Consider the following 26,157-nt stretch of genomic DNA (forward strand, 5'->3'; position numbering starts at 1 on the left):
CCTACTAATCCCATCTTCCAGCCCTGCATCAGAGTCCTTGCAAATAGCTCTTTGTGTACATATCCAAGTACTGAGCAACTGTGCTAAGGGTAGTGCTGAAAATGCCCTTCCAAGCTGTGCTTTCCAGACCCCTACCACCCTCCGGATATAAAATATTTCCTCATCTCCGTTATGCTTTGTAGTTTGAAAACGTTAAACTAGTTCAAAGGAAAAGACGGGAGTCTGAAATGTGAATCGAACTTAGTTTTCACTTTAATCGAGGCGTGTGTATATCATGTGGCTGAGTAATAGCATATGCAATTAACATATTTATATATATACATAAACTGTAATGAATTATTTAAACCAAGAGGAATACTTAATCAACCAATATGTTTACAATATTACTGAAATATTAAATACACAACCATCTCCCCTTTAGTTCTTCCACCAATTACTTTAAATCTACACACCCTGGTTTGCAATTCCTTAGCTAAAGTGAGGGCTAAATTCCTTCCCCTATTAGAAAGATCGAGATGGAGAGGGAAGTAGAGAGAGACATTAGTTATTGGTTAAACATTCTCTCCATTGCAGCAGTTTTGTTTCTCCCACTATAGTTACTGACTTGCTGGGACACATGGACCAAGAGGAGAGCTGGTCTGATCATTAACCTGTATGGCTGAGCTGGTCACTGAAGGGTTGGTTGTTCTGATAATGCACCAACCCACTATGACTGCCGATCACTATTCAGTAAAGGGACAGGTGATCTTTGCAGGTGTCAGATAGGCTGCGTTGATTGGTTCAGATATAAAGCTCTCCTTGGTCAAATAGAGTGCCTGCACTTGCTGGCCCAGTTTGTTTTCTAGTCTGGCTTAACTTGCTTCTGGCTTCATGGTCTGACCTGGAATGCTTCAACTTGGTTTGGCTTCTGGCCACTTCATTGCCATCAGACACTGGAGATAAAGATCTGTCTCTTCCTCTGTCCAGGAGTCACCTGCCTCTTTTTGGTGTCAGCTACATTGGAAATTACCTCTAATACCACTGTGGCAGGGTGGGGAGCTGAAAGGGGCAAATTGCCATTTACATAAGAACATAAGAAATAGGAGCAGGAATCGGCCATCTGGCCCATCGAGCCTGCCCCGCCATTCAATAAGATCATGGCTGATCTGTCTGTAAACTCAGCTCCATCTACCTGCCTTTTCCCCATAACCCTTAATTCCCCTACTATGTAAAAACCTATCTAACTGTATCTTAAATATATTTAGTGAAGAAGCCTCAACTGCTTGCCTGGGCAGAGAATTCCACAGATTCACCACTCTCTGGGAGAAACAGTTTCTCCTCATCTCTGCCCTAAATCTTCTCCCCTGAATCTTGAGGCAATGTCCCCTGGTTCTAGTCTCACCTACCAATGGAAACAACTTTCCTACTTCTATCTTATCTATCCCTTTCAAAATTTTGTATGTTTCTATAAGATCCCCTCTCATTCTTCTGAGCTCCAGAGAGTATAGTCCCAGGCAACTCAGTCTCTCCTCATAGGTTAACCCCTTCATCCCTGGAATCAACCTGGTGAACCTCCTCTGCACTGACTCCAAAGCCAGTATATCCTTCCTCAAGTATGGAGACCAGAACTGCATTCATACTGAGCTGAGAGATCCAGTTACCTCAGTCAGCTTATTAATACCCCTCATAATTATAGATATCTCTATAAGATCAGCTCTCATCCTTCTACACTCCAGGAATGAAAAGCCCCTTGTTCAATCATCAAGTTGCCCCTCGGGTCCCTTTTAAATCCTCAGTCTCTCACCCTAAATCACAGCCTCTTCTCATAAATCAAGCCCACTAGTCCTGGCGACGTCCTTGCTGTCTGATATGCTGTGGTCTAATTTTACAAGTGCAGCTTAATCTGGCTCGGCTTGGTCCGGATTACCTCAGCATCAACTCCAGCTGCTTCAGCGCCTTTGGGGCATTGAAGGGAAAGACCTGCCTCATCCTGTGGAGCAACATCCAGCAGTAGTTGACGAAAAGGACAAAACTATCGCCCAGGGACTCTTCCTGCAACAAACCAAAGTTACAGATATGAGACGACCATTACAATAGCTGAAATTATCGTAATGAGACGACCATTACAATAGCTGAAATGACAATAGGTCATTGGAATTCTGATGCTGGGACTTTGCTTTCCAGGGGTAGGTGTGATGTGGGTTGACGGTGGAAAATTCCAGAAAGAGTGACGAGCTCCTGCAATTTACCATCTGTTCTTTTGTCTAGACCAGGGCTTCCCAACCTGAGGTCCATGAACCCCTTGCTTAATGGTATTGGTCCATGGCATAAAATAGGTTGGGAACCTCTGGTCTGGAATATAAGCTTCTGGATTTAGCCCTTATTAATGCAGTAGGTACTTGAAGCAGTGAGTTCTGCTGGTTCTGCCTGCTTAGAGCATAGCACACCAGGAGAATTATGAGGAGTTCTGCATACATTAACTAGGATAGAAATTCTCTAGAACAGCCAAAGGGAACTTGTTTTATTAATGCACCCAAGTCGAATGACATGCTCAAAACAGTACAAATTCTTAAAGAGGAAATACATGTAGCATTCTTAAAAAGATGCATTAATACAGAATAATAACATCACATTCCTACATCCATAATAGCTAAAATAACCATTTTGGTCTTAGTCCTTTGATCATTTTGAGATGCTAAGGTTTCTGCTTCATGGACTGCACCTGGTGAATTTAGGCTGGGAGGGTGTTGGATGCAAGAACTAAGGTGTTTCAGTTTCTTCTTCAATTTTGGAATAAATGTTTTGCACCTAGGGTGTTAATCATCAGTCTCATGGGTAATCTCTGGAAGACACATATGCACGGATTGTGTTGTGACTGTCAACGAAAGCCACTGGAGACACACGCAGCTGGGAGTATAAAAATCTTTATTTGGCACACACAAGCTGACACATTTGAAGTCATTCTGGAGCGAGGCTTTCTGACCCAACAATATATCACATTTTTATATGCTAAAGATCAAAGATAAAGCAGGACAATTCTATGGTTACGATGTATCTGCAATGCTTCCTTTGAATTATATATACTTTTCAAACTCCTAGATATTCGCACCAACACTCCCAACACCCGAAAGGCATCTTAATCACCACTGAGTCTGGGCTCCATTTATGCATATCCAGACATCTCAGGTCAATGGGGTGCTTCCTGGTTGGTAATAGACCCCAATCTGCAGATCCAAGTAGATCATTGTTCTGAGCAGCATTTTAAATTCAATCCACAATTGACAATTCAGATCTGAAGACTGGCTACTGCTGAAATTAATATTTGCTATATTCCATAACTCCAGAATATGCCCTGACTGACTGCATGAGGCAGGAGTGGCTGGTGCTGTTTATAGTGTTGTTTTGTATTCAGTAAAGTTCTTGCTTCCTTTTGGCCTGAACAATATGGATGACTTCCTTTAGCATTTGCATAAATCGTTCTGCTTCAGCATTGGCTTGTGGCCAGCCAGGTGTGATCTTGTCATACAGGAAACCTAGGAAGTTCGTGAACTTGGTGAATTGTTCACTATTGAACGGTGATCCATTATCTATCTTTGCAGTGCACCAAGCAACAGTGATATATTCACTCTTCGGCTTGGTGGCATTCACAGGAGGGCTCCTCACACGTCCTACGACAGGGATTGTACTCATTGACAACCTCAAGCAAAAGACTGGTAGAAGACAAGTTAGCAAAGCCAACACTAACACTAACCCTTTGGGTAACTCTGACATTCACATCAGTTCTTCTAGAATTAACAACGTGGTTATTTTGCACATGAAGTTTGGAGTCTGAGCTCAGAGACGAATCCACTGTCGACACTCGTCTCCCCACCATTGAGGACATTTTCAAAAGGCAGTGCCTCAAGAAAGCAGTATCCACCATAAGGACCCTCTGCAACATGCCCTCTTCTCATTCCTATCATCAGGGAGGATGCACAGGGGCCCGAAGGTGAACACTCAGTGTTTAGGAACAGATGTTTCCCCTCTGCCATCAGACTTCTGAATGATCCATGCATCTCACTACTGTGCTCCCTTTTTGCACTGCTTAATTGTTTTTTATATATTTCGTGTTGTAATATTTTATCTGCTACATTGTACTGCCGCAATTCAAGTTTCACAAAATGGCAGAAATGTCTAATGCAAGGAGCATAAATTTAAAGTGATTGGAGGAAAGTGTAGGGGGGTTGGTCAGAGGCAGGTTCTTTATGGAGAGTGTGGTGGTGGAAGAGGTACCTACATTAGTAGCATTTAAGAGACCCTTAGGCACCTGTATAATATAAAAATGGAGGGCTATGTGGGAGGGAGGGGTTAGATTGATCATGGAGTGGGTTAAAAGGTCAGCACAACATCGTGGGCTGAAGGGCCTGTGCTGTGTTATGCCAGTGATAATACACCTGATTATGATTATGACATTAAACAATATCAACCTGAGAACCAAGGCTTCTTCTTTAATTGTTGTTTAGTTCCTTTGAACTGTTGATTAACTTCATCAAAGTCAAAATAAAATTTATTATCAAAGTGCGTACTTTACTGTGCACAATCCTGATTCATTTTCCTGTGGGCATACTCAGCAAATCTATAGGATAGTAATTGTGCAAACACGAGGAAATCTGTAGATGCTGGAAATTCAAACAACAACACACACAAAATGCTGGTGGAACACAGCAGGCCAGGCAGCATCTATAGGGAGAAGCGCTGTCGACGTTTCGGGCCGAGACCCTTCGTCAGGACTAACCGAAAGGAAAGATAGTAAGAGATTTGAAAGTAGTGGGGGGAGGGGGAAATGCGAAATGATAGGAGAAGACCGGAGGGGGTGGGATGAAGCTAAGAGCTGGAAAGGTGATTGGTGAAAGTGATACAGAGCTGGAGAAGGGAAAGGATCATGGGACGAGAGGCCTCAGGAGAAAGAAAGGGGGGGTGGGAGTACCAGAGAGAGTTGGAGAACAGGCAAACAACTAAATATGTCAGGGATGGGGTAAGAAGGGGAGGAGGGGCATTAACAGAGTTAGAGAAGTCAATGTTCATGCCATCAGGTTGGAGGCTACCCAGCCGGTATATAAGGTGTTGTTCCTCCAACCTGAGTTTGGATTCATCTTGACAGTAGAGGAGGCCATGGATAGACATATCAGAATGGGAATGGGACGTGGAATTAAAATGTGTGGCCACTGGGAGATCCTGCTTTCTCTGGCGGACAGAGCGTAGGTGCTCAGCGAAACGGTCTCCCAGTCTGCGTCAGGTCTCACCAATATATAAAAGGCCACACCGGGAGCACCGGACACAGTATACCACACCAGCCAACTCACAGGTGAAGTGTCACCTCACCTGGAAGGACTGCCTGGGGCCCTGAATGGTGGTGAAGGAGGAAGTGTAAGGGCAGGTGTAGCACTTGTTCCGCTTACAAGGATAAGTGCCAGGAGGGAGATCAGTGGGAAGGGATGGGGGGGATGAGTGGACAAGGGAGTCGCGTAGGGAGCGATCCCTGCGAAAAGCAGAAAGGGGGGGGGGAGGGAAAAATGTGTTTGGTAGTGGGATCCCGTTGGAGGTGGCGGAAGTTATGGAGAATTATACGTTGGACCTGGAGGCTGGTGGGGTGGTAGGTAAGGACAAAGGGAACCCTATCCCGAGTGGGGTGGTGAGTGGATGGGGTGAGGGCAGATGTGCAGGAAATGGGAGAGATAAACTATAACGGATAGTAAACATATAGTAACTGTTATAGGATTAATGAAACATCACCCAGGGTGCAAGAGAACAAACTGTAAATGCAAATGTAAGTAAATAGCAATAAATAACCAGATCTTGAGATGATGAGATAAAGAGTCCTTAAATTGAGATCATTGACTGTGGGAAACATCTCACCGATGGAGCAAGTGAGTGTAGTTACTGTGTCCCATTTTGTTCAAGAGCCTGATGGTTGAGGGGTAGTGGCTGTTCTTGAACCTGGTGGTGCGAGTCCTGGGTTCCCTCTCGCACCTTCTGCCTGATGGGAGCAGCGAGAAGAGAGTATGGCCTGGGTGGTGGGGATCTCTGCTTTCCTACAACAGGATTTCATGCCGCTTTGCTCAATGCTTGGGAGAGCTTTAACCGTGATCTAACTGGGCTGAATCCACTAGGTTGTGTAGGATTTTCCGCTCAAAGGCATTGGTGCCAGTCAATACTCTCTCCACTATGCATCTATAGAAGTTTGTCAAAGTTTTAAGACGTCACATGCATAGTGTCTGTAACGTCACTAGAGGGCGCACTCTCTATGAGATTTCTCCATTTTGTGTCTGAATTGCTGCGGCTCTCGGGGAAGAAATGTAATCTTGGCGTTCCGACAGTTTTGATTTTGTTTCGTGTCAAACTCACAGCCAATATTTACTGTTCTGTGGCCCTTTCTTCACAGCTAATTGAGTCACTGATAGCACCGCATTTGTGATCTTTACAACGGAAAGAGCTGAGCTGTGTTAACAACCAGACGTGTAATCGCAGTCACTTGAGATTAAGTAAAATATCTTGCAGGTTTTCTTGGAATTGAATGTCGTTTGAGATGAAAATATTCCTAGAACTTTAAAGGAGTGGTGCAGTTGTAAGGAAATGTGCTCGCTGAGTTAAGCTGGTTGGAGGCTCGTTCACTCTTCATGTTAGCAGAAACCCAGTATGAACCAGTATGTACAATGGCAAATTCAACATGTTCATTTCTAGCCACGGGTGAGCGGGGTGAAAAACGCAGGATCAACACAATTGTTGCTGATTTCTGCTTTGACTTCCACATTGCTACCTGATGCACCATCAATAACTCTCTCTGAGACGTGAAGGCGAGATATCGGCTTTTATTGACTGGAAGAAAGAACAAGCAGTAGTTGACCACCATACTACATCCTGGAGACTGAGACCAGGCTCAGGCCTCAATCGCCTTTATACCAGGTCTGTGGGAGGAGCCACAGGAGCAGTCAGCAGGGGTCGTGTCCAGACAGGTATACGTAGTTCACCACACTACCTGGTCTGATGAGGCTGGAAACCTTTGATTTGCTGAGTGACAAACGCTTGCAAATTCATTAAGAATTTCTACACGATACGTACTGGTTTCTTTTGGCAGGACATTCTTCTTTGCGAGGACAGCTTCAACCCCACTATTATAATACTACTGAAACGGTTTCCCAGTACGATACAATAGAATTTACCTCTCTGTCTCTCTACACCGCACTTTCTCTGTAGTTGCAACAGTTCATTCTGAATTCTGTCATTATTTTACTTTGTACTACTTCGGTACATCATGTTCTGAATTGATCTGTGTGAACAATAGTAAGTCAACTTTTTCACTGTACCTCGGTACAAGTGACAATAATAAACCAATTCCAATCCCAGCTGCCAGTTTAGATGTAACACTGCGAGTTCAGAAATGTTGTCGATTGTTTTCTATAAATGGTTCTTTTCTGGGATCTATTTCTCTTCTAACAGTACTGTACTTTGTAGATTTTTTTTCTCCCTCAACTACTCTTGTGTGTCTTTAGCTGCTGATTGAAAGCGACTCCACAGTGGGAGGTGGGGATTGGCCCATGGACGGAGCATTAGTTTCCAATTAGCTGATGACATCACGGCGCCGTACGGGTTTGAACCAATCACACGGCAGCTGTGCGCTCCTGGGTTGTCGTGGACCAGGTAGACGGTCCACGGCAACCTGGAACCTTCCCAGGTTCCTCAGGAAAGGTAGACAGCGGGTGTATGCTAGAGTACTGCAGGCTGAGGGTAATCTTTAGGTAAGTATTTGTCACTGTGCGTATGAATATAGAGATGGTTACTGGCCCTTCGGCCCACAATGTTGTGCCGACCATGTAACCTACTCTAGAAATTGCCTAGAATTTCCGTACCGCATAGCCCTCTATTTTTTTCTATGCTCAATGTACCTATCTAAGAGTCTTTTAAAAGACCCTACCCTATCCGGCTCTACCACCGTCTCTGGCAGTGCATTCCACGCACCCACCGCTCTATGTTTAGTGTCTGCTTTCTCCTGCTACTTCGGGCGCTCCATTTAAATAGGTATTTGTGACTGACTTTAGCTTCAAATGTTTCCTGAATATTTAGTGTCCGTCTTGTCTTGTAAATAAATAGTTACCTTACTTAACGGGAGTGAATCTATTCTGTCCCCCGTCTCAGAACCCGCAAGCTCTAGTCTCTGAAAACGACAATCATCTGCTAACTCAGAGAGCTTGACATCCTTCCATCAGGCGGTTGCTCTGATAGTCATTCTTCAAGGTTTTCCGTTTTTAGCTGTTGCTCCAGGATCAATCGATTCACGTTTTGGAACAGGTTGTCTCAGATACAAGCAGTATTGATCAACTGATCATTTCTTAGCTTGTGCAGAGGAACATAATGACCTCATATCACATTCTGTTGTGGACTACAACATAGTTGGTGCATTTTGTTCTTCTAGGCAGCAGTTGTGGGCGGTAATGTGTCATAAATATCCAGCAATTCTATCTGTACTCGGCACAATGACAATAAAATTGAATCTAATCCAACCCATAGTGTAACAGGAGTACTTTTTTTCTTACGAATGTGATTCCAAATCCTGTCATTGCTCTCAAAAGCTGCAAAGCCACTTTTCTCAGTGGGCAGAGCTGCAGATCATAGGAGCAGAATTAGGCCATTCAGCCCATCGAGTCTGATCCACCATTCCATAGTGGCTGATGTATTATCACCCCCTTATCTCCAGTCTTCGCCCTGTAACTTTTGACACCCTGATTAATACACCCAATCACCTGGCCCGCACAGCTGTTTGTAGCAAGGAATTTCACAGATTTAGCACATTCTGGCGAAAGAAACTTTTCATCATCTCTGTTCTAAATGGATGTCCCTCTGTTCAAAGGCAGCACCCTCCAGTCCTAGACTCCCCCACTATAGGAAACATCCTCTCCACATCTACTCCATCTAAGCTTTTCAATATTCGACAGGTTTCAATTTGATTCCCCTCATTCTACTAAACTCCAGTAAGTACAGGCCCAGAGCCATCAAATGCTCCTCACATGTTAACCCTTTCATTCTTGGGATCATTCTTATGAACCTCCTCTGAACCCTCTTCGATGCCATCACATCATTTCTCAGATGAGGGGCTCAAAGCTGCTCACTATACTCATGGTGTGGTCTGATCGATGCCTTATAAAGCCTCAGCATTACATCCTTGCTTTTATATTCTAGACCCCTCGAAATGAATGCTAACATTGCATTTGCCTTCCTCTCCATGGTCTCAGCCTGCAAGTTAACCCTGAGGGAATCCTGCATGAGGACTCCCAAGTCTCTTTGCACCTCCGAGTTTTGAATTTTCTCCCTTTTTAGAAAATAGTCCACCTGCCTTTATTCCTTTTACCAAAGTACAGGGCCATATACTTCCCTACTCTATATTCCATCTGCCACTTCTTACCCCATTCTCCCAATCTGTCCAAGACAGCCCTTCTGCAGACTACCTACTTCCTCAACACTTCCTGCCGCTCCACCTATCTTCGTATCATCCGCAAACTTGGTAACAAAGCCATCAGTTCCTTCATCCAAATCATTGACATATAAAGTGAAAAGAGGCGATCCAAAACCGAACCCTGTGGCACATCACTGGTCACCAGCAGCCAACCAGAAAAGGCCACCTTTATTCTGACTCCTTCCCTCCTGTCAGTCAGTCAATCACCTATCCATGCCAGTACATTTCCTGTAATACTATGGGCTCTTATCTTGTTAAGCAGCCTCATGTGTGCCACCTTGTCAAAGGCCTTCTAAAAATCCAAGTAAACAACACCCATCGACTCTCCTTTATCTATCCTCAAAAGAATTCCAACAGATTTGTAAAGCAAGATTTCCCCTTAAGGAAACCATGCTAACTTTGTCTTACTTTATCATGTGCCTCTAAGTACCCTAACCTCACCCTTAATAATAGGCTCCAACATCTGTCCAACCATTGAATCAGCCTATATTTTCCTTTCTTCTGTTTCCCTCCCTTCTTAAAGACTGGAGTGACATTTGCAGTTTTCCAGTTCTCCAGATCTATTCCAGAATTTAGTGATTCTTGAAAGATAGAGTGTCAGCTTTCATAAGTCGAGGGATAGAGTTAAGAGTCATGAGGTAATGATGCAGCTCTATAAAACTCAGGTTAGGCCACACTTGGAGTTCTGTGTCCAGTTCTGATTGCCTCACTATAGGAAGGATGTAGAAGCATTGGAAAGGGTACAGAGGAGATTTGCCAGGATGCTGCCTGGTTTAGAGAGTATGGATTATGATCAGCGATTAAGGGAACTAGGGCTTTACTCTTTGGAGAGAAGGAGGATTGAGGAGACATGATAGAGGTGTACACGATATTAAGAGGAATAGATAGAGTGGACAACCAGCCACCACTGGACACCATTGGACACCACTGCTCAATACAAGAGGACATGGCTTTAAGGTAAGGGGTGGGAAGTTCAAGGGGGATATTAGAGGAAGGTTTTTTTACTCAGAGAGTGGTTGGTGCGTGGAATGCACTGCCTGAGTCAGTGGTGGAGGCAGATACACTAGTGAAATTTAAGAGACTACTAGACAGGTATATGGAGGAATTTAGGGTGGGGGGATATATGGCAGGCAGGGTTTGAGGGTCGGCACAACATTGTGGGCCAAAGGGCCTGTACTGTGCTGTACTATTCTATGTTCTATAGTTACTACTGCCTCCACAATCACTTCAGCTACCTCTTTCAGATGTCTTATCTACCTTCAGACTTTTCAACTTCCCAAGCATCTTCTCCTTAGTAATAGCAATGACACTCACATCTGCCCCCTGACAAACTCACATTTCTGCTAGTGTCTTCCACAGTGAAGACTGTTGCAAAATACTTATTAAGTTCATTCACCATTTCGTTGCCCCCATTACTACCTCTCCAGCATAATTTCCAGTGGTCTTGAGATCCACAGTCATCTCTCTTTTACTCTTTATATATCTGGAAAATCTTTTTGCACCTTTTATATTATTGGCTAACCTACCTTCATATTTCATAATTTCCCTCTTTATGGGTTGTTTAGTTGTGTACGGTTTGTCTTTAAAAGCTTCCCAATACTCTAACTTCCCACTAAGTTTTGCTTTATCATATGCCCTCTCTTTTGCCTTCATGCTGTTTTTGACTTCCCTTCTCAGCCACAGTTGCTTCATCTTGCCTTTAGAATACTTATTCATCTTTGGGATGGACCTTTCTTCTGCCTTCCAATTTGCCCTCAGAAACTCCAGCCATTGCTGTTCTGCTGTCATCCCTGCTAGTGTCCCCTTCCAATCAACTTTGTCCAGCTCCTCTCTCATGTCTCTGTAATTTCCTTTACTCCACTGTAATACTGATACATCTGATTTAGCTATTCCTTCTCAAACAGCAGGGTGAATTCTATCATAGTATGATTACTGCCTCCTTGGGGTTCCTTTACCTTCAGCTTCCTAATCAAATCTGGGTCATTACATAACACCCAATCCAGAATTGCCATTCCTCTAATGGGTTCAACCACAAGCTACTCTAAAGAGCCATCCTGTTGTTCTACTACAAATTCCCTCCCTTGGGATCCAGACCAACCTGATTCTCTAATCTACCTGGATATTGAAATCCCCATGATTATTGACAGTTGGCACATTTTTGCACGCCACAGTCTCGAGGAGGCACTGGATTGCACATAATCAGGCATTTGGCAAGGTCCAATACAAAGAAGTTAGGTTTAAGCAGAGCGGCCATTGTGTGAGTGGGTCAGTGTTAAAATGGGGAATTGAGGCTTTGGCTCAACAAGGAGAGGCGAAGGCCATAGGTAGACTTCTTCTTTCTTTCTTTCTTTCTTAATGCACAGTTAGAGCAGTGGGGATGCCAAGCAGGATAGTGGGATGCTCCTCCTGCAGGATGTGGGAAGGCAGGGAGACATCCAGTGTCCCTGACAACTACACCTGCAAGAAGTGCACGGGGCTGCAGCTTCTAACAGACCATGATAAGGGGCTGGAGCTGGAACTGATCATTCGGGAGGCTGAGGGATTCATAGACAGAACATACAGGGAGGTAGTTACACCCAGGACACAGATAACTGGGTGACCGTCAGGAGAGGGTTAGGTAGCCAGTGCAGAGCATCCCTGTGGCTGTCCCCTCAACAATGTGTATATTGATTTGGATACTGCTGGGGTGGGGGTGGGGGGAAGCCACAGCGGTCAGATCTCTGGCACTGAGTCTGGCTCTGTGGCTCAGAAGAGAAGGGGGGAGAAGAGGTGAGCTGTAGTGATAGAGGATTCATTGGTTATGGGAACAGAAAGGAGGTTCTACGGGTGTAAAATACAGAACATAGAATAGTACAGTGCAGGAACAAGCCCTTCAGCCCACAATGTTGTGCTGAACTAGCTAAAAAGTAAATCAAAAACTCCCCCAAACCACACCCTCCTATCTACACAATGTCCATATCCCTCCATTTTCTTAATATTCATATGCCTGTCTCTTAAAAGCCTCTAATGCATTTGCCTCTACCACCCTACCAGGCAGTGCATTGCCGGCATCTATCCCTCTCTGAGTAAAAAACCTACCTCTCACACCCCCCTTGAATCTACCCCCTCTCACCTTCAATGCACGCCCTCTGGTATTAGACATTTCAACCCTGGGGAACAGATACTCTCTGTCCACTCTATCTATGCCTCTCATAATCTTATAAACGTCTATCAGCTCTCCCCTCAGCTTCCGCCACTCCAGAGAAAACAATGTGAGTTTGTCTAGCCTCTCATGATAGCACATTCCCTCTAAACCAGGCAGCATCCTGGTAGACCTCCTGCACCCTCTCCAAAGCCTCAACATCCTTCCTATAGTGGGGAAACCAAAAACGTATACAATACTCCAGATGTGGCCTAACCAGAGTTCTATAAAGTTGCAACATAACCTCTTGACTTTTGAACCAGGCATTCCATAAGCCTTCTTAACCGCTTTATTGACCTGTGTAGCCATTTTCATGGAGCTACGAACTTCAATCCCAAGATCTCTCTGTTCAGCAACACCGTTAAGGATCTTGCCTTTAACAGTGTACTGTCTCCTTGCATTTGCCCTACCAAGGTGCAACTCCTCACATTTATCTGGATTAAACTCCATCTGCCATTTCTCTGCCCATATCTGCAACTGCTCTATATTGTACTGAATTCTTTGCCAGTCGTCTACACTATCCACAAATCCACAACCTTGGTATTATCTGCAAATTTACTAAACCACCCATCTACATTTTCATCCAGGTCATTTATACACATCACAAACAGCAGAGATCCCAGCACAGATCCCTGCAGAACAACACTAATTACAGACCATAAGATTTAGGAGCAGAAGTAGGCCATTCGGCCCATCGAGTCTGCTCCACCATTCAATCATGGGCTGATCCAATTCTTCCAGTCATCCCCATTCCCCTGCCTTCTCTCCATACCTTTTGATGTCCTGGCTAATCAAAAACCTATCTATCTCTGCCTTAAATACACCCAATGACTTGGCCTCCACAGCCACTCGTGGCAACAAATTCCACAGATTTACCACCCTCTGACTAAAGTAATTTCTCCGCATCTCTGTTCCAAATGGACGTCCTTCAATCCTGAATTCACGCCCTCTTGTCCAAGAATCCCCTACCATAGGAAATAACCTCGCCATATCTAATCTGTTCAGGCATTTTAGCATTCGGAATGTTTCTGTGAGATCCCCTCTCATTCTCCTAAACTCCAGGGAATACAGCCCAAGAGCTGCCAGATGTTCCTCATACGGTAACCCTTTCATTCCTGGAATCGTCTTCTCTGAACCCTCTCCAATGTCAAGACCTCCAGTTCCAATAAATCCCTTTGACCACTAACCCCCATCTTCTTTGAGCAAGCCAGTTCTGAGTCCAAACAGCCAATTCGGTGTGGATCCCATGATCTTAATCCTCTGGATTCACTTCCCACGAGGGACTTTGTCAAACCTCTTACTAACATCCACTGCTCTACCTTCATCAATCTCATGACCTTGTCAAAAAACTCAATCAAGTTGGTAAAATGTGACTTACTAGCTCTCCATGCTGGCTCTCCCTAATTAGACCATGGGTTTTTAAGTGCTCATATATCCTATCCCGAAGAACTTTCTCCAGCAATTTCCCTGTAGCTGACGTGAAATTTAGCACTCTATAGTTTCCATGATATTCCCTTGCTCCCTAGAGGTACTGTATGGCGATTCCGGATGGTTTGTTGCCTCCTGGCTGCTATGGTCTGGGACATCTTGGATCAAGTCCTTGGCATTCTTAAGTCAGAGGGTGAGCAGCCAGAGGTTGTGGTCCACATGGGCAGAAGGGTGACAAGTTCCTGCAAAGGAGATACTAGATCTCCTGTTAGGGAATGAAACAGGGCTGGTGATAAAAATTTGGGTAGAAGTTTGTAGGGGAACACTTTCCATCTAGTGATCATAATGCCTATAGTTTCAAGGTAATTAATTATGGAGAAGGATAGATTTGGTCCTCAAATTGAGATTCTAAATTGAAGAAAGGCCAATTTTGATGGTTTCAGAAAGGATCTGGCAAGTGAGGATTGGGACAGGGTGTTTTCTGGCAAAGGTGTACTTGGTTAGTGGGAGGCCTTCAAAAGTGAAATATTGAGAGTATGTTCCTATCAGAATAAAAGACAATGACAATGGGTTTAGGGAACCTTGGTTTTCGAGAGATATTGTGGTCCTTGTTATGAAGAGGGAGGTGGCAGGCAGGAACAAATGCGGTCCTTGAGGAGTATAAGAAATACAAGAGAACACTTAAGAAAGAAATCAGGAGGGCTAAAAAAAAGGCATGAGTTTGCTTTTGCAGACAAGACGAAGGAGAATCCTTAGGGCTTATTCAGATATATTAAGAGCAAAAGGGAGAAAGTTGGTCCTCTGGAAAATCGAGTGGTAATCTATGCATGGAGTTGAAAATGTTGGGGAGATCTTAAATGTTCTTTTCTACCTGTGTTTACCTGGGGGCTGGACACAGAGTCTGTAGATAGGAGCCAATGCAGCACCGAGGTGATAGACCAAAAGAGATTACAGAGAACGAGGTGTTTGCTGACTTGAGGCAAACTGGGGTGGGTAAACCCCCAGGGCCTGACAACGTGTTCCCTCAGACCCTGAGGGAGGCTGGTGTGGAAACGGCAGCTGCCCTAGCACTGATATTTAAAACTTTCTTAGCCACGGGTGAGGTGCTGGTTATAGGTGATTAATTAGGTAGACTCACTGCTGCATGACTTAGAACAACAGCTGCTTTTATTCGTTACTACGCCAAAGATACTGGAGAGGTTCAGCAAATAACAGGATTCGCTAAATAAACACGTATGCACATACATGTGTGAGCACATGCACGCACACATTTACACTGGCGTTAGTGATGTATATCTTATTCAAAGTATATGAAAGAGACCCTCACACACACATTTACACTGGCATTAGTAATGTATATCTTATTCAAAGTATATGAAAGAGACCCTCACACACACATTTACACTGGCATTAGTAATGTATATCTTATTCAAAGTATATGAAAGAGACCCTCACACACACATTTACACTGGCATTAGTAATGTATATCTTATTCAAAGTATATGAAAGAGACCCTCACACACACATTTACACTGGCATTAGTAATGTATATCTTATTCAAAGCATATGAAAGAGACCCTCACGCACACATTCAGACACTCACACTCCCCCCAATAAGCAAGGAGCACATCCAATACAGCGCAGGAGGGCCCACACACAGACACACAAGCACGCACCATTCACAAAGCGCAAGAACAAATACGTAAACACATACTGACCCAAGTGCATATGGAAATGTGTTTATGTCGACAGCCTTTTCATTTAACACCAGCTTTGGCTGGATACAGATTTTGAAACATGCTATATGAGCCTGCAGTTTGCCAACACTTACTGACCAAAATCAACAGTAGAGACTGGTAACATGGGGAAGTACTGACGAATGTTGAGCACCAGATCTGTCCCCACCTCCAGAGGCAGTGAATAAAGTAGAAGGGGGTAATATCTTTCATTTATGATATTCCGTGATCCCACTGCCTTACCTGCTCTTGAGTGAGAGAGTTTAAGTCTAACTTCTTATCCAGTTCCTCAAGCAACTGGTGAAGGAAGCCATAGTCCCCAGACTGGAGCTGGTGGTGTTTGCTGTAGGCCAGCCACTCTCTGCAGAGGGAGAAAAGTTACTCACTCATTGGTCCCCTTTATTATTTGTGGATCATTCCATTTATATGACAAAGATAATGGAGTTTTATTCTATATATACAACCCTTGCTTATTTTTTTCTGTGAGTATTTCAATAGGTACATTTAATGTCAGAGGAATGTATACAATATACATCCTGAAATGCTTTTTCTTGGCAAACATCCACGAAAACAGAGAAGTGCCCCAAAGAATGAATGAATGACAGTTAAAGCACCTTCCCAAATTATTTGATTGATAGTTTAGAGGAAACTTCATCTAGTCAAGTCTAGTTATGATTATGGTCACGTGTGCAAATGTAATGAGGTATAATGTTATCTTTTGTAACCTCAAAATATTAAACTAATTCAAATAGAGACACGGAAGTCTGAAATGTGAGTTCAATTATAGGTTTACTTTAAGTGAGTTGCGCATGTGTCATGTGGTAATGAGATGATATATGCAATTATCATATTTTTACATATAACCCATAATTAATTTTTTAAAGGCACAAGAATGCTTAATCAATATATATACAATATTACTCAAATATTATTGAAATAATAAATATACAAAACATACGGTACAACAAAAAACTTGCTTGTGGCAACATCACAGGCATGAAGGTACAGACAACACCCAGAATATAAATTATACATTAATTATATGTAAAATTATACCATACAGTGTAAAAAAATCTGACTGTGCAAAAGCAAGACCTTAGTGCAAAATAAATGAAAGACACAATTGAGAACAAGCCTATGATAGTGCAGGGTGTATCTGTAATGTTCTGCTATTGAGATAGGGCTAAGGTTGTGCAGGCTGATTCAAGAAGAACATTTAGGAGAGAAAATGTTTCTGAACCTGATGGTGTAGGACTTCAGGCTTCTTTATTCAGACAGCAGCAACAAGAAGATGGATGTGGGGATCCTTGATAACAGCTGCGGCCTTCCTGAGGCAGTGCCTCCTGTATACGCTGTCAGTGGTGGGAGGGCTGTGCCTGTAACGGACTGGGCTGTGTCCATTTCTCTCTGCAGCCTCTGTTAACCTGTGCTGGAGCTGCCCTGGGGATGACTGATGTTGCTGTCTTTATGAATGGTGCCTTCCCAATGCAGATCTCTGGGTCTTAAACCGATGAATGCCAATAGCAGTATTTAAAGCATTACTATAATCAGCAGGCTTTATTACTTAAGGAAAACGACAATGGGAGTTATACTCACACAGATGCCTTTTGTTGAGGTGAGAGGTCAATTTGCATGGCATGCTGGGAGAGGATGGTGACAGCATGCTTGCTAAGGCTCCCATGGAAGCTGCCCTGGTCATTCTATGAGGAAAAGTAGAGAGTCAGAGTTACTCACTCATGTGAGGAATTTCTTCTCTGGTTCCCCCTGTTCTGAAGGTGCCCTCTCCCTCACCATTCTGCCAGTGGGAATGAATGAACACAGAACATAAAACAGCCCAGCACAGACAGGCCCTTCCGCCTGTCATGTTTTAACCTACTCCAAGACCATTTTAACGCTTCCCTTCCATAAACCCCTCCATTTCTCTTTCATTGATCTGCCTAATGTATCTAAGAGTCTCTTAAATGTCCCTAATATATCTGCTTCTACCACCACCAGCAAATCTACCTCTGACATCCTGGCCATACTGTCCTCCAATCCTGTTAAATTTATGCCCTCTCATACCCGCCATTTCCGCTCAGCATGATGCTGGCAAGTGGAAGCAAGTCCCAAGGTTTCGGCCATCACTGTTGAGGACCATCTCCTCTCTCCTCACAGGTGAAGGCCTGAGTGGATTTTGTCCCCGCCAACACCATAACGGTAATCCCTAACCATGCAAGTGGTCAGTATGGCTGAGATGGGCTGGATGGCCTGTTTCCCTGCTCTATCGCTCTATAACTATGAGACATCAGTGCGGTAAAGTAACAGAGGCTGACACCTCAACGTCTACACGGAGCTCCCAACTCAGGACTTGAGATTCAAGCTTGTTTAATATCATTTCCTGTTCACAAGTGTAAAGGAGAACAACATAATTGTTCCTCTGGATCCAATGCAGGACAAAAATCACAAAAGATAAAGAACAAAATAACAATAAAATCACAATAAATATAAATACATAAAATAGACTAGGTACATAGATTGATTGTATGTCCATAAAGTGACTCTAGGCACAGGAGTGTCTGTACGTAAGGTGACCGACAGGAAATGATGAAGTAGTGGTGGTTGGGGGTGTGCAGGGGTGGGTTAGTGGGTGGAGGTGTTGATCAGCTTTACTGCTCGGGGAAAGTCACTGTTTTTGAGTCTGCTGGTAGTGCGATGGATGCTACTTGACATCCTTCCTGACGGTAGCGGGGGAGACAGACCATAATCAGGGTGGGTGGGGCCTTTCATGATGTTACTGGCCCTTTTCCGGCACCTTTCTGTGGATGTGTCCTTGGTGGTGGGTAGGCTGGTGCTGATGATGCGCTGGGCAGTTTTGACTACCCGTTGTACAGCCTTGCTGTCCGCCGCAGTGAGGTCTCCGTATCGCGCAGTGATGCAGCTTGTCGGGATGCTCTCCACTGCGCATCGGTAGAATATCGTGAGTATGGGTGTGTACAGTCCAGCTCCCTTCAGCCTTCTGAGAAAGCAGAGGCGTTGGCGAGCTTTCCTGAATATGTAAGGTGTGTTCTGGGATCATGGAAGGTGTGAGTTGTGCACTCCCAGCAATTTGAAACTGCCTGCAGTTTCCTCCGCTGTAGCACTGACATATAAAGGGGCGTGAGTGGTGCGAGTTCTCCCGAAGTTGATAATCATCTCCTTGGTCTTGTTTATGGAATGCCCTGGTTCATATTTTTACGGTTATGCTGTAAGTATTTCATTTAGCAGCTCTGTAAGAGCAGTCTGTTCTGTTTGCAGCCTGTTTGGGTTATTGTTGCAGATAAGAGATGAAGAGAAATGTGTGCCATCCAATTAGGATGGTGGAAGTAAGGGGAGGTTTTCTGTTGACCTCTGTTTCGGGACTGGCGAGGAAAATCTGCCACAGAGGGCTTATCTGAAGTATGCGTCTGATATGAGAAGGGAGCTGAGAAAGGCTTACAAAATAGTTGAGGTCTCGGCTCCCAAGCAGAATAAAGGAAACCAAGGTGTTTCATTAACAGTGAGGAAGAGGTTATTTTCCTGGCACTTGGCCTTGGGCTCTTCCACCTCCTCTCTGTAGGCTGTCTCATCGTCGTTGGTGATGAGCCCCGCCACTGTCGTGTCACCGGTGAAATTGACGAAGTGATTACTCGGGTGTTTGGCCGTGCAGTCGCGTGTGATCAGAGTGTACAGCAGGGGGCTCCACTCACAGCCCCTTGAGGCACCCATGTTGAGGATGATGGGGAGGAAGCATCTTGACTATCTGAGGTGGTGCATTTAGACCGACGAGTAGGAGTTTGTTCACCAAGGTCTGCAGGGCAATAGCGTTGAATGCTGAAGTGAAACCCAGAAACAGCATTCTGACATGAGTGTCCATGTTTTCTAGGTGTGTCAGGGCCAGGTGTGTGACAGATGCCATAGTGGTTCTTCGGTAAGTGTCCACTGTGGCAGGAATGGAGTGTTTGAAGTGTCTGCCCAATTATTGCAATTTAAATTGCAAATAATTACAAATACTTTTACTGCAAATGGGTTTGGTGGCACAGCAATTCAAATGATCGCATGCCAGAGTTTGACCATGCATGAGAAATTTAATATCCGCTCATATCATTTACATACAAACCTGACCACACCCACTTGTGCCAAATGCACTTACCTGCAGTTTGGGAAGCTCGGCTGTTAGCAGCTGCCTCAGCACCAGCTCATGGATCATCATGGGTTCCATCGTGCTGGACAACTCTGTATCTCTCTGCAAGAAGAGGGAACAGCTGCCACCAGTCAGGCCACAGACACCGCGCCCGCTGCTGCTCCATCACAGCTGAAGAGACTGACTGACTCTGGGTGTGCATTTCCCTCTTGACTGTGGTATAGGATATCCTGCTCCTGAAGGCACTGGCTCTGACTGGGGTTTGGGTCTTTTCTCTTCTGAAGCCAGTGAGACTCACTGGGGGACAGGCCCCATTTTGGCCTGAAGGCATTGGCTCTGACTGGGGTTTGGCTCCCTTCTCTTCTGAAGCCAGTGAGTCTCACTGGGGGACAGGCCCCATTTCGGCCTGAAGGCATTGGCTCTGACTGGGGTTTGGATCCCCTCTTCTGAAGCCAGTGAGACTCACTGGGGGACAGGCCCCATTTCGTCCTGAAGGCACTGGCTCTCACTGGGGTTTGGGTCCATTCCTCTTCTGAAGCCAGTGAGTCTCACTGGGGGACAGGCCCCATTTCATCCTGAAGGCATTGGCTCTCACTGGGGTTTGGGTCTTTTCTCTTCTGAAGCCAGTGAGACTCACTGGGGGACAGGCCCCATTTTGGCCTGAAGGCACTGGCTCTGACTGGGGTTTGGGTCTTTTCTCTTCTGAAGCCAGTGAGTCTCACTGTGGGACAGGCCCCATTTTGGCCTGAAGGCATTGGCTCTGACTGGGGTTTGGATCCCCTCTTCTGAAGCTGCTGATTCTGTACTCCGCTGCCCTGGAGAGCCATTCCCTTCCTCTCATCTGATTGTCTAACAACTCTGCTCAGTGTTCGCAGCCTCGTCAAATGTCTGAGCTGTTTACGCCTAGGCTTTGGTGCTTAGAATAGAGCAGAGCCCTCAGTTATCACTAATAGATGCACAGTCCCACAGTAAAGATCTCATTAAGGAATACTGACACGTCACAGAGCCACACCAGGGACTCTCATCCTGACTTATCACTTTCCCATTGTGCCAGCCCCGTTACCTGCATCATGGTCAGGGAGAGAACGAGGTGGCAGTCTCCCTCAACCCGAGAAGTGCTTGATCGAGGCTCCAGTTTATACCACGTGTCAATCCCTTCGACAGGAATTTCCTGATGAAGGAACAGAAGAGATTCAGATTTTGGAATGAACCGGTGGAGACAAGACACTGCAGAGGCTGGAATCTGCAGGAGGAGCATAGAGACACAAGAAATTCTGCAGATGCTGGAAATCTTCAGCAACACCCACAAAATGCTGGAGGAGCTCTGCAGGTCAGGCAGCGTCTACGGAGGGAAATTAATGGTCAACATTTTGGGCCGCGGGCCCTTTGTCAGGAGCTTCTGATGAAGGAGCTCAGTCTGAAATGGCGACCATTCACTTCCCTCCATAGATGCTGCCTGACCTGCTGAGCTCTTCTAGTATTTTGTGGGTGTTCCTGGAAGAACATGCTCTAGAAGGACCCACTGCTTTCTGCCAGCAGATTGTTTGTTGAATTGAAATGACCAACCTGAGGCAGTGCTGAGATCCTATTGTATTGCTTGGGTTTTTGGACAAGGCCTTGGGCACAGCTTGAGGTTATGTGGAGCCTGGAATAGATCCCCAAGCCAGGACCTGTGGTACGTCTGTTGCCTGTAGCTTTGGATCCAGCCTGTGGGACAGGGGAGCATGGGGTATATACACAGGTACACACTGCCTGAGCACAGTCAGGGGCCTGCAGAACAACATGGTACAGCCTGGGACTGTGCTCCTGAGGGACACAAACAGCAGCCTGATTACTGGAGAGAAGGCCAGTTTTAAGGGGAAGAGCTGCTTCTTGCTGTGGCAGTAAACACAAGACATCCTGCAGATGTTGGAGATCCAGAGCAGCGCGCGCGCACACACACACACACACACACACACACACACACACACACACACACACACACACACACACACACACACACACACACACACACACACACACACACACACACACACACACACACACACACACACAATGTTGGAAGAACTCTGCATCGACTGAGAGGAATAAACAGTCTCTGCTTCAGGCTGAGACTCAGCCTGAAATGTCGACTCTTGATTCCACTCCATCGGTGCTGCCTGATCTGCTGAGTTCCTCCGGCATTTTGTGCGTGTGCCTTCGGCGACAAACTGCTCCCTGCGTCACACTTACGCTGACAGGAATATCGAGGCAGCCGAGGAAATCGTCAATGTTTTCTTCCTGTGAACCCGAGGACCCGTTAGCTCGAGCTGACTTCATGATCTGTTTGAAGTACCTATGTAAATAAAATGACAATCGGTAAATTGTGAGAGAAGCAGGACACCCGAAGCTGGGGGCGAAGCTTGACCGGGCATACCAGCCCTGGGTGACTGGACAGGAGCATCCAGCAGAACCACTCAGGCAAAGGAAAGTAGATGATAACGATCCCTTTGTACAGAGTGAACTGGAACTTCACTCCTACACTGTTGCATAGAAAGATACTCCCAAACAATCTAATGGTGCTTTCACAATGAGTTAAAACAATGTCTGATTGAGGACACAACCTTGGACGCTGACTGTCCATTTCCCTCCATAGATACCGCCTGACCCACTGTTCCTCCAGCTTCTCGATGTCTGATTAATTCTTGGTAATATTTAAATAATTAAAAATGTTATTAGATTAACCCAATAAAAAGGTTCATAAAAACAGTCTTGTTTAGAATACAAGAGATTCTGCAGATGCTGGAAATCCTGATGGTGGGTCTCATCGGCTGTTTATTCCTCTTCACAGATGCTGCCTGACTTGCTGAGTTCTGCCAGCGTTTTGTGTGTGTTACTCTTGTTTAGACAAGTTCCATCTATACCCTCCCATGGCAGGTGGAGTAGAATGAGAAGTAACTAAGGCTATTTTGACAAAATTCTATTCTTTGTATTAATTGATTATGCCACTTGAAATGCCATATTCTGAATCCTGCAACGTTGGTACTTGTAGAAGCATTGATTGCAGACAACGTTAGCTGTGCTTGCTGTGCCCTGGGATGTAGATAAAGTGGGTCACCTCGCTGTGACCATGTGGGCTTCAGGCCCTCTGGTTTCCTCTCGCATGCCAAAGGCTGAGTAATTAATGTAAATTACCCCAATTGCTGGTGGGAGAATCAGGGGTTAGAGGGTGAGTGGGGAAATAGGATTGAGGATAGTGCTCTGGGAGTGATATAGATTCTGCACTGAAATGAAGGAAATATGAATATGAGTGGATATGAAGAAAATTCCCATTGAGACGAAGATTAGGAACCAGGAGACAAGGAATGGAGATGGCTGGCAAATGTTGATTCTGATTAGTAAAATGTTCTTGCAAAAAATAAACAAGTGAAAGGTAGTAAAGACTTACTAAGCACCAGCACAGAAGTTCGTCATGGATGTCAGTCCTCGTTTAAGTGTATGATTAGAGTTATATTAGAGGTAAGGGCCTTGCCCATCCCTTAAGAAAATGTATTTAGAGGTATAGGTGGGTGGTGTGCCCCAAGGAAGATTCAGGGAGAAAGGTGAGACAGAAGATGAGTCACCTGGGGATGCCCTACTCACTGAGGGGACAATTGAGAAAGCAGTAGCTCTCCACGTGAAGCTGAGCGGAAGGGGAAGAGCTGAAGATTTACTGCAGAGACAGGATTCTTCTCCATTGTTCCAAGACTGGACATGAGAACACAAGAGTAGAAGCAGCACCCATTCGGCCCCCTTACTCTGTCAGAGCAGGAATGGTTCTTTCCAGTGTGGATGATATCACAGTTTTCACACCACATTCAAATTGCCCAATCACTCAGCCCAACCACACGGTCTATCAGTCTTCCTGCATTCTCCTCACACCACACGGCCACATAACTTTGTATCATTAGTGGACTTGCAGTTACTACACTTGACTTCCTCATTCACTTTATTGATGCAGATGATTAAAGACTGGGGGTCCCAGCACTAATCCCTCACTAGCTACACACAGCCTTCCAACATGAAATTGTTCCCACTTAATGCTTTCTTTCAGGCAATCCTCAGTCCATGCCGATGTATTTTGAATACTCCCATGGCCTACTTTGCACTTAGTTTAATCATTCTGAATGGCACCATATGAAAGGCCTTTAGGAAATCCAAACATTGCACATTCACCAGTTCCCTTTATCTACGGTAATCTATTAAACTAGTTAAAACTTCAAAGAAGATTCGAACCTCAAAAAACCTCAAGGATTATTTACTTTTCATTAATCCTTGCTGTGCCTGTCTAGTCCAATTATTATTTTCTAAGCATTCCATTTTCCACTTCCTTTGTTGCAGATTCCAACATTTGCCTTACTATTGATGACAAGGTCAATAATTCCCTGTTTACTTACTTCCAGTCCATGATAATCATTCTCAATCAATTGGGAGATAATATTATCCATTATAGATACTTCTGTCAAATGCTGGTGATCCATGTCACCAGATCCTGGGAGTTTATGGACATTTCAACCCAATAATTTTTCCAAAATGTTTATGCTTGCAATAATTTCTTCAAGCTCTTCATTCCCTTTAAACCTAATGTTCTCTCCAGAATGAGAAACGGCAGTGTTGTGCACTGGAATGGCACACAGGGCAACCTTGTGACCCTTTATTTCTCTACAAGACACCTCATTGCCTGGGAGCAGAAACTACCTGAAGCCTAAAGGCAAGATCAAAACTTGATCAAAGGTTAAAAGGTAAAGAACTGAGTTTCTCTCAAAGAACCGAGTTTTAATAAGGAAATTAAAAGTTGAGCATGGTAAACTGCCCATCTGAGCCTCTTTATTTTAATTGACATACAGTGCAAAATAGACCCTTCCAGCCCTTTCAAGGCATGCCACCCAGCAATCCCCTGATTTAACCCTAGTCTAACCATGGGACAGTTTACAATGACCATGGGACAGTTTACAATGGCCACTTAGAATGACCATGGGACAGTTTACAATGACCATTTACAATGACCACGAGATAATTTAGACTGTGGGAAGAAACCTGAGCACCTGGAGGAAGCCTACATGGTCACAGAGAGAAGGTACAAACTCCTTACAGGCAGCGGTGGGAACTGAACCTGGGTCACTGGTACTGTAAAGTGTTGTGCTAACCACTACGCTACTGTGCTTACTTGTAATTAGAATTTTTTTTAATGGTGTAACCTGCCATCTCAGCACAACACATTTCTAAAGTGCTTTTTTAGGAGCTTAGGAAAATCGAGGGCTATGCAGTAAGGAAATTCTAGATAGATAGATAGATAGATAGATACTTTATTCATTCCCATGGGGAAATTCAACATTTTTTCCAATGTCCCATACACTTGTTGTAGCAAAACTAATTACATACAATACTTAACTCAGTAAAAATATGATATGCCTCTAAATCACTCTCTCAAAAAGCATTAATAATAGCTTTTAAAAAGTTCTTAAGTAGTTTACTTAAATACATTAAATACAATCAACCCCGGCACTTTAACATATCTTACTCCTGGCAGTTGAATTGTAAAGCCTAATGGCATTGGGGAGTATTGACCTCTTCATCCTGTCTGAGGAGCTTCTAGAGTATTTTGTGGGCCAAAGGGCCTGTAATGTGCTGTAGATTTTCTGTGCTTTTCTATGCTAAACAAGGATGTGTTAATAACCTGGAACAAATCGGAATATTTAATCCACATTGCTGTCTTTAACAGCGTATAGAATGACAAAATTCCTCCAGTTTGTATGAATGGGATTTAATTGCAAATTTAGGAATGTGTAAAATTGATGAGAAGAAATAATTGAAATTGGAGTGCTAAGTGGTGTTGGGATCCTGATCCTGAAAGATGTTCACTATAAAGACCTTCAAGCTGTGCTTGGGTATAATTAAGTAGAAACTTTCTCTTGTGTCCTTGATAATGGACTTTCTGGGAGAAGCAGCTGAGCGAACCTGGTCATTATCTGAGGCACAGAGAGAAAAGATCAAATGGCATGTGGCATGAAAAAGAGATGCTAATGCGAGTGCAGCTGTTCAGAGTGAGAACAGAAGTGTGCAGCAATGCAGGCTTGTTAATGTGTTTCAGAGCAAAAAAAAATCTAAGTCATCAGGCTATAGCTGTCAAAAATACCTGTAGACAGAGAAAAAGACTGTGAGACCAACATGACAGAGCTAAACCACACGG

General features: G+C 44.4%; 1 protein-coding gene across 2 annotated transcripts in view; it reads right to left on the bottom strand.

The window, feature by feature from the left end:
- Positions 1-26,157, bottom strand: part of baiap3 (BAI1 associated protein 3) — a 130,789-nt gene that overhangs the window by 46,303 nt on the left and 58,329 nt on the right. For both annotated transcript variants that reach the window (XM_073060869.1, XM_073060870.1), the window contains exons 11-16: positions 22,182-22,284; positions 21,013-21,120; positions 19,959-20,051; positions 17,408-17,511; positions 16,055-16,172; positions 1,907-2,031 (exon numbers count right to left, since the gene is read on the bottom strand). In XM_073060869.1, coding sequence (XP_072916970.1) covers positions 1,907-2,031; positions 16,055-16,172; positions 17,408-17,511; positions 19,959-20,051; positions 21,013-21,120; positions 22,182-22,284 — 651 coding nt within the window. The remainder of the gene's footprint in view (positions 1-1,906; positions 2,032-16,054; positions 16,173-17,407; positions 17,512-19,958; positions 20,052-21,012; positions 21,121-22,181; positions 22,285-26,157) is intronic.

The sequence above is a fragment of the Hemitrygon akajei genome, chromosome 11 (genome assembly GCF_048418815.1).
Source record: "Hemitrygon akajei chromosome 11, sHemAka1.3, whole genome shotgun sequence".
NCBI lineage: Eukaryota > Metazoa > Chordata > Chondrichthyes > Myliobatiformes > Dasyatidae > Hemitrygon > Hemitrygon akajei.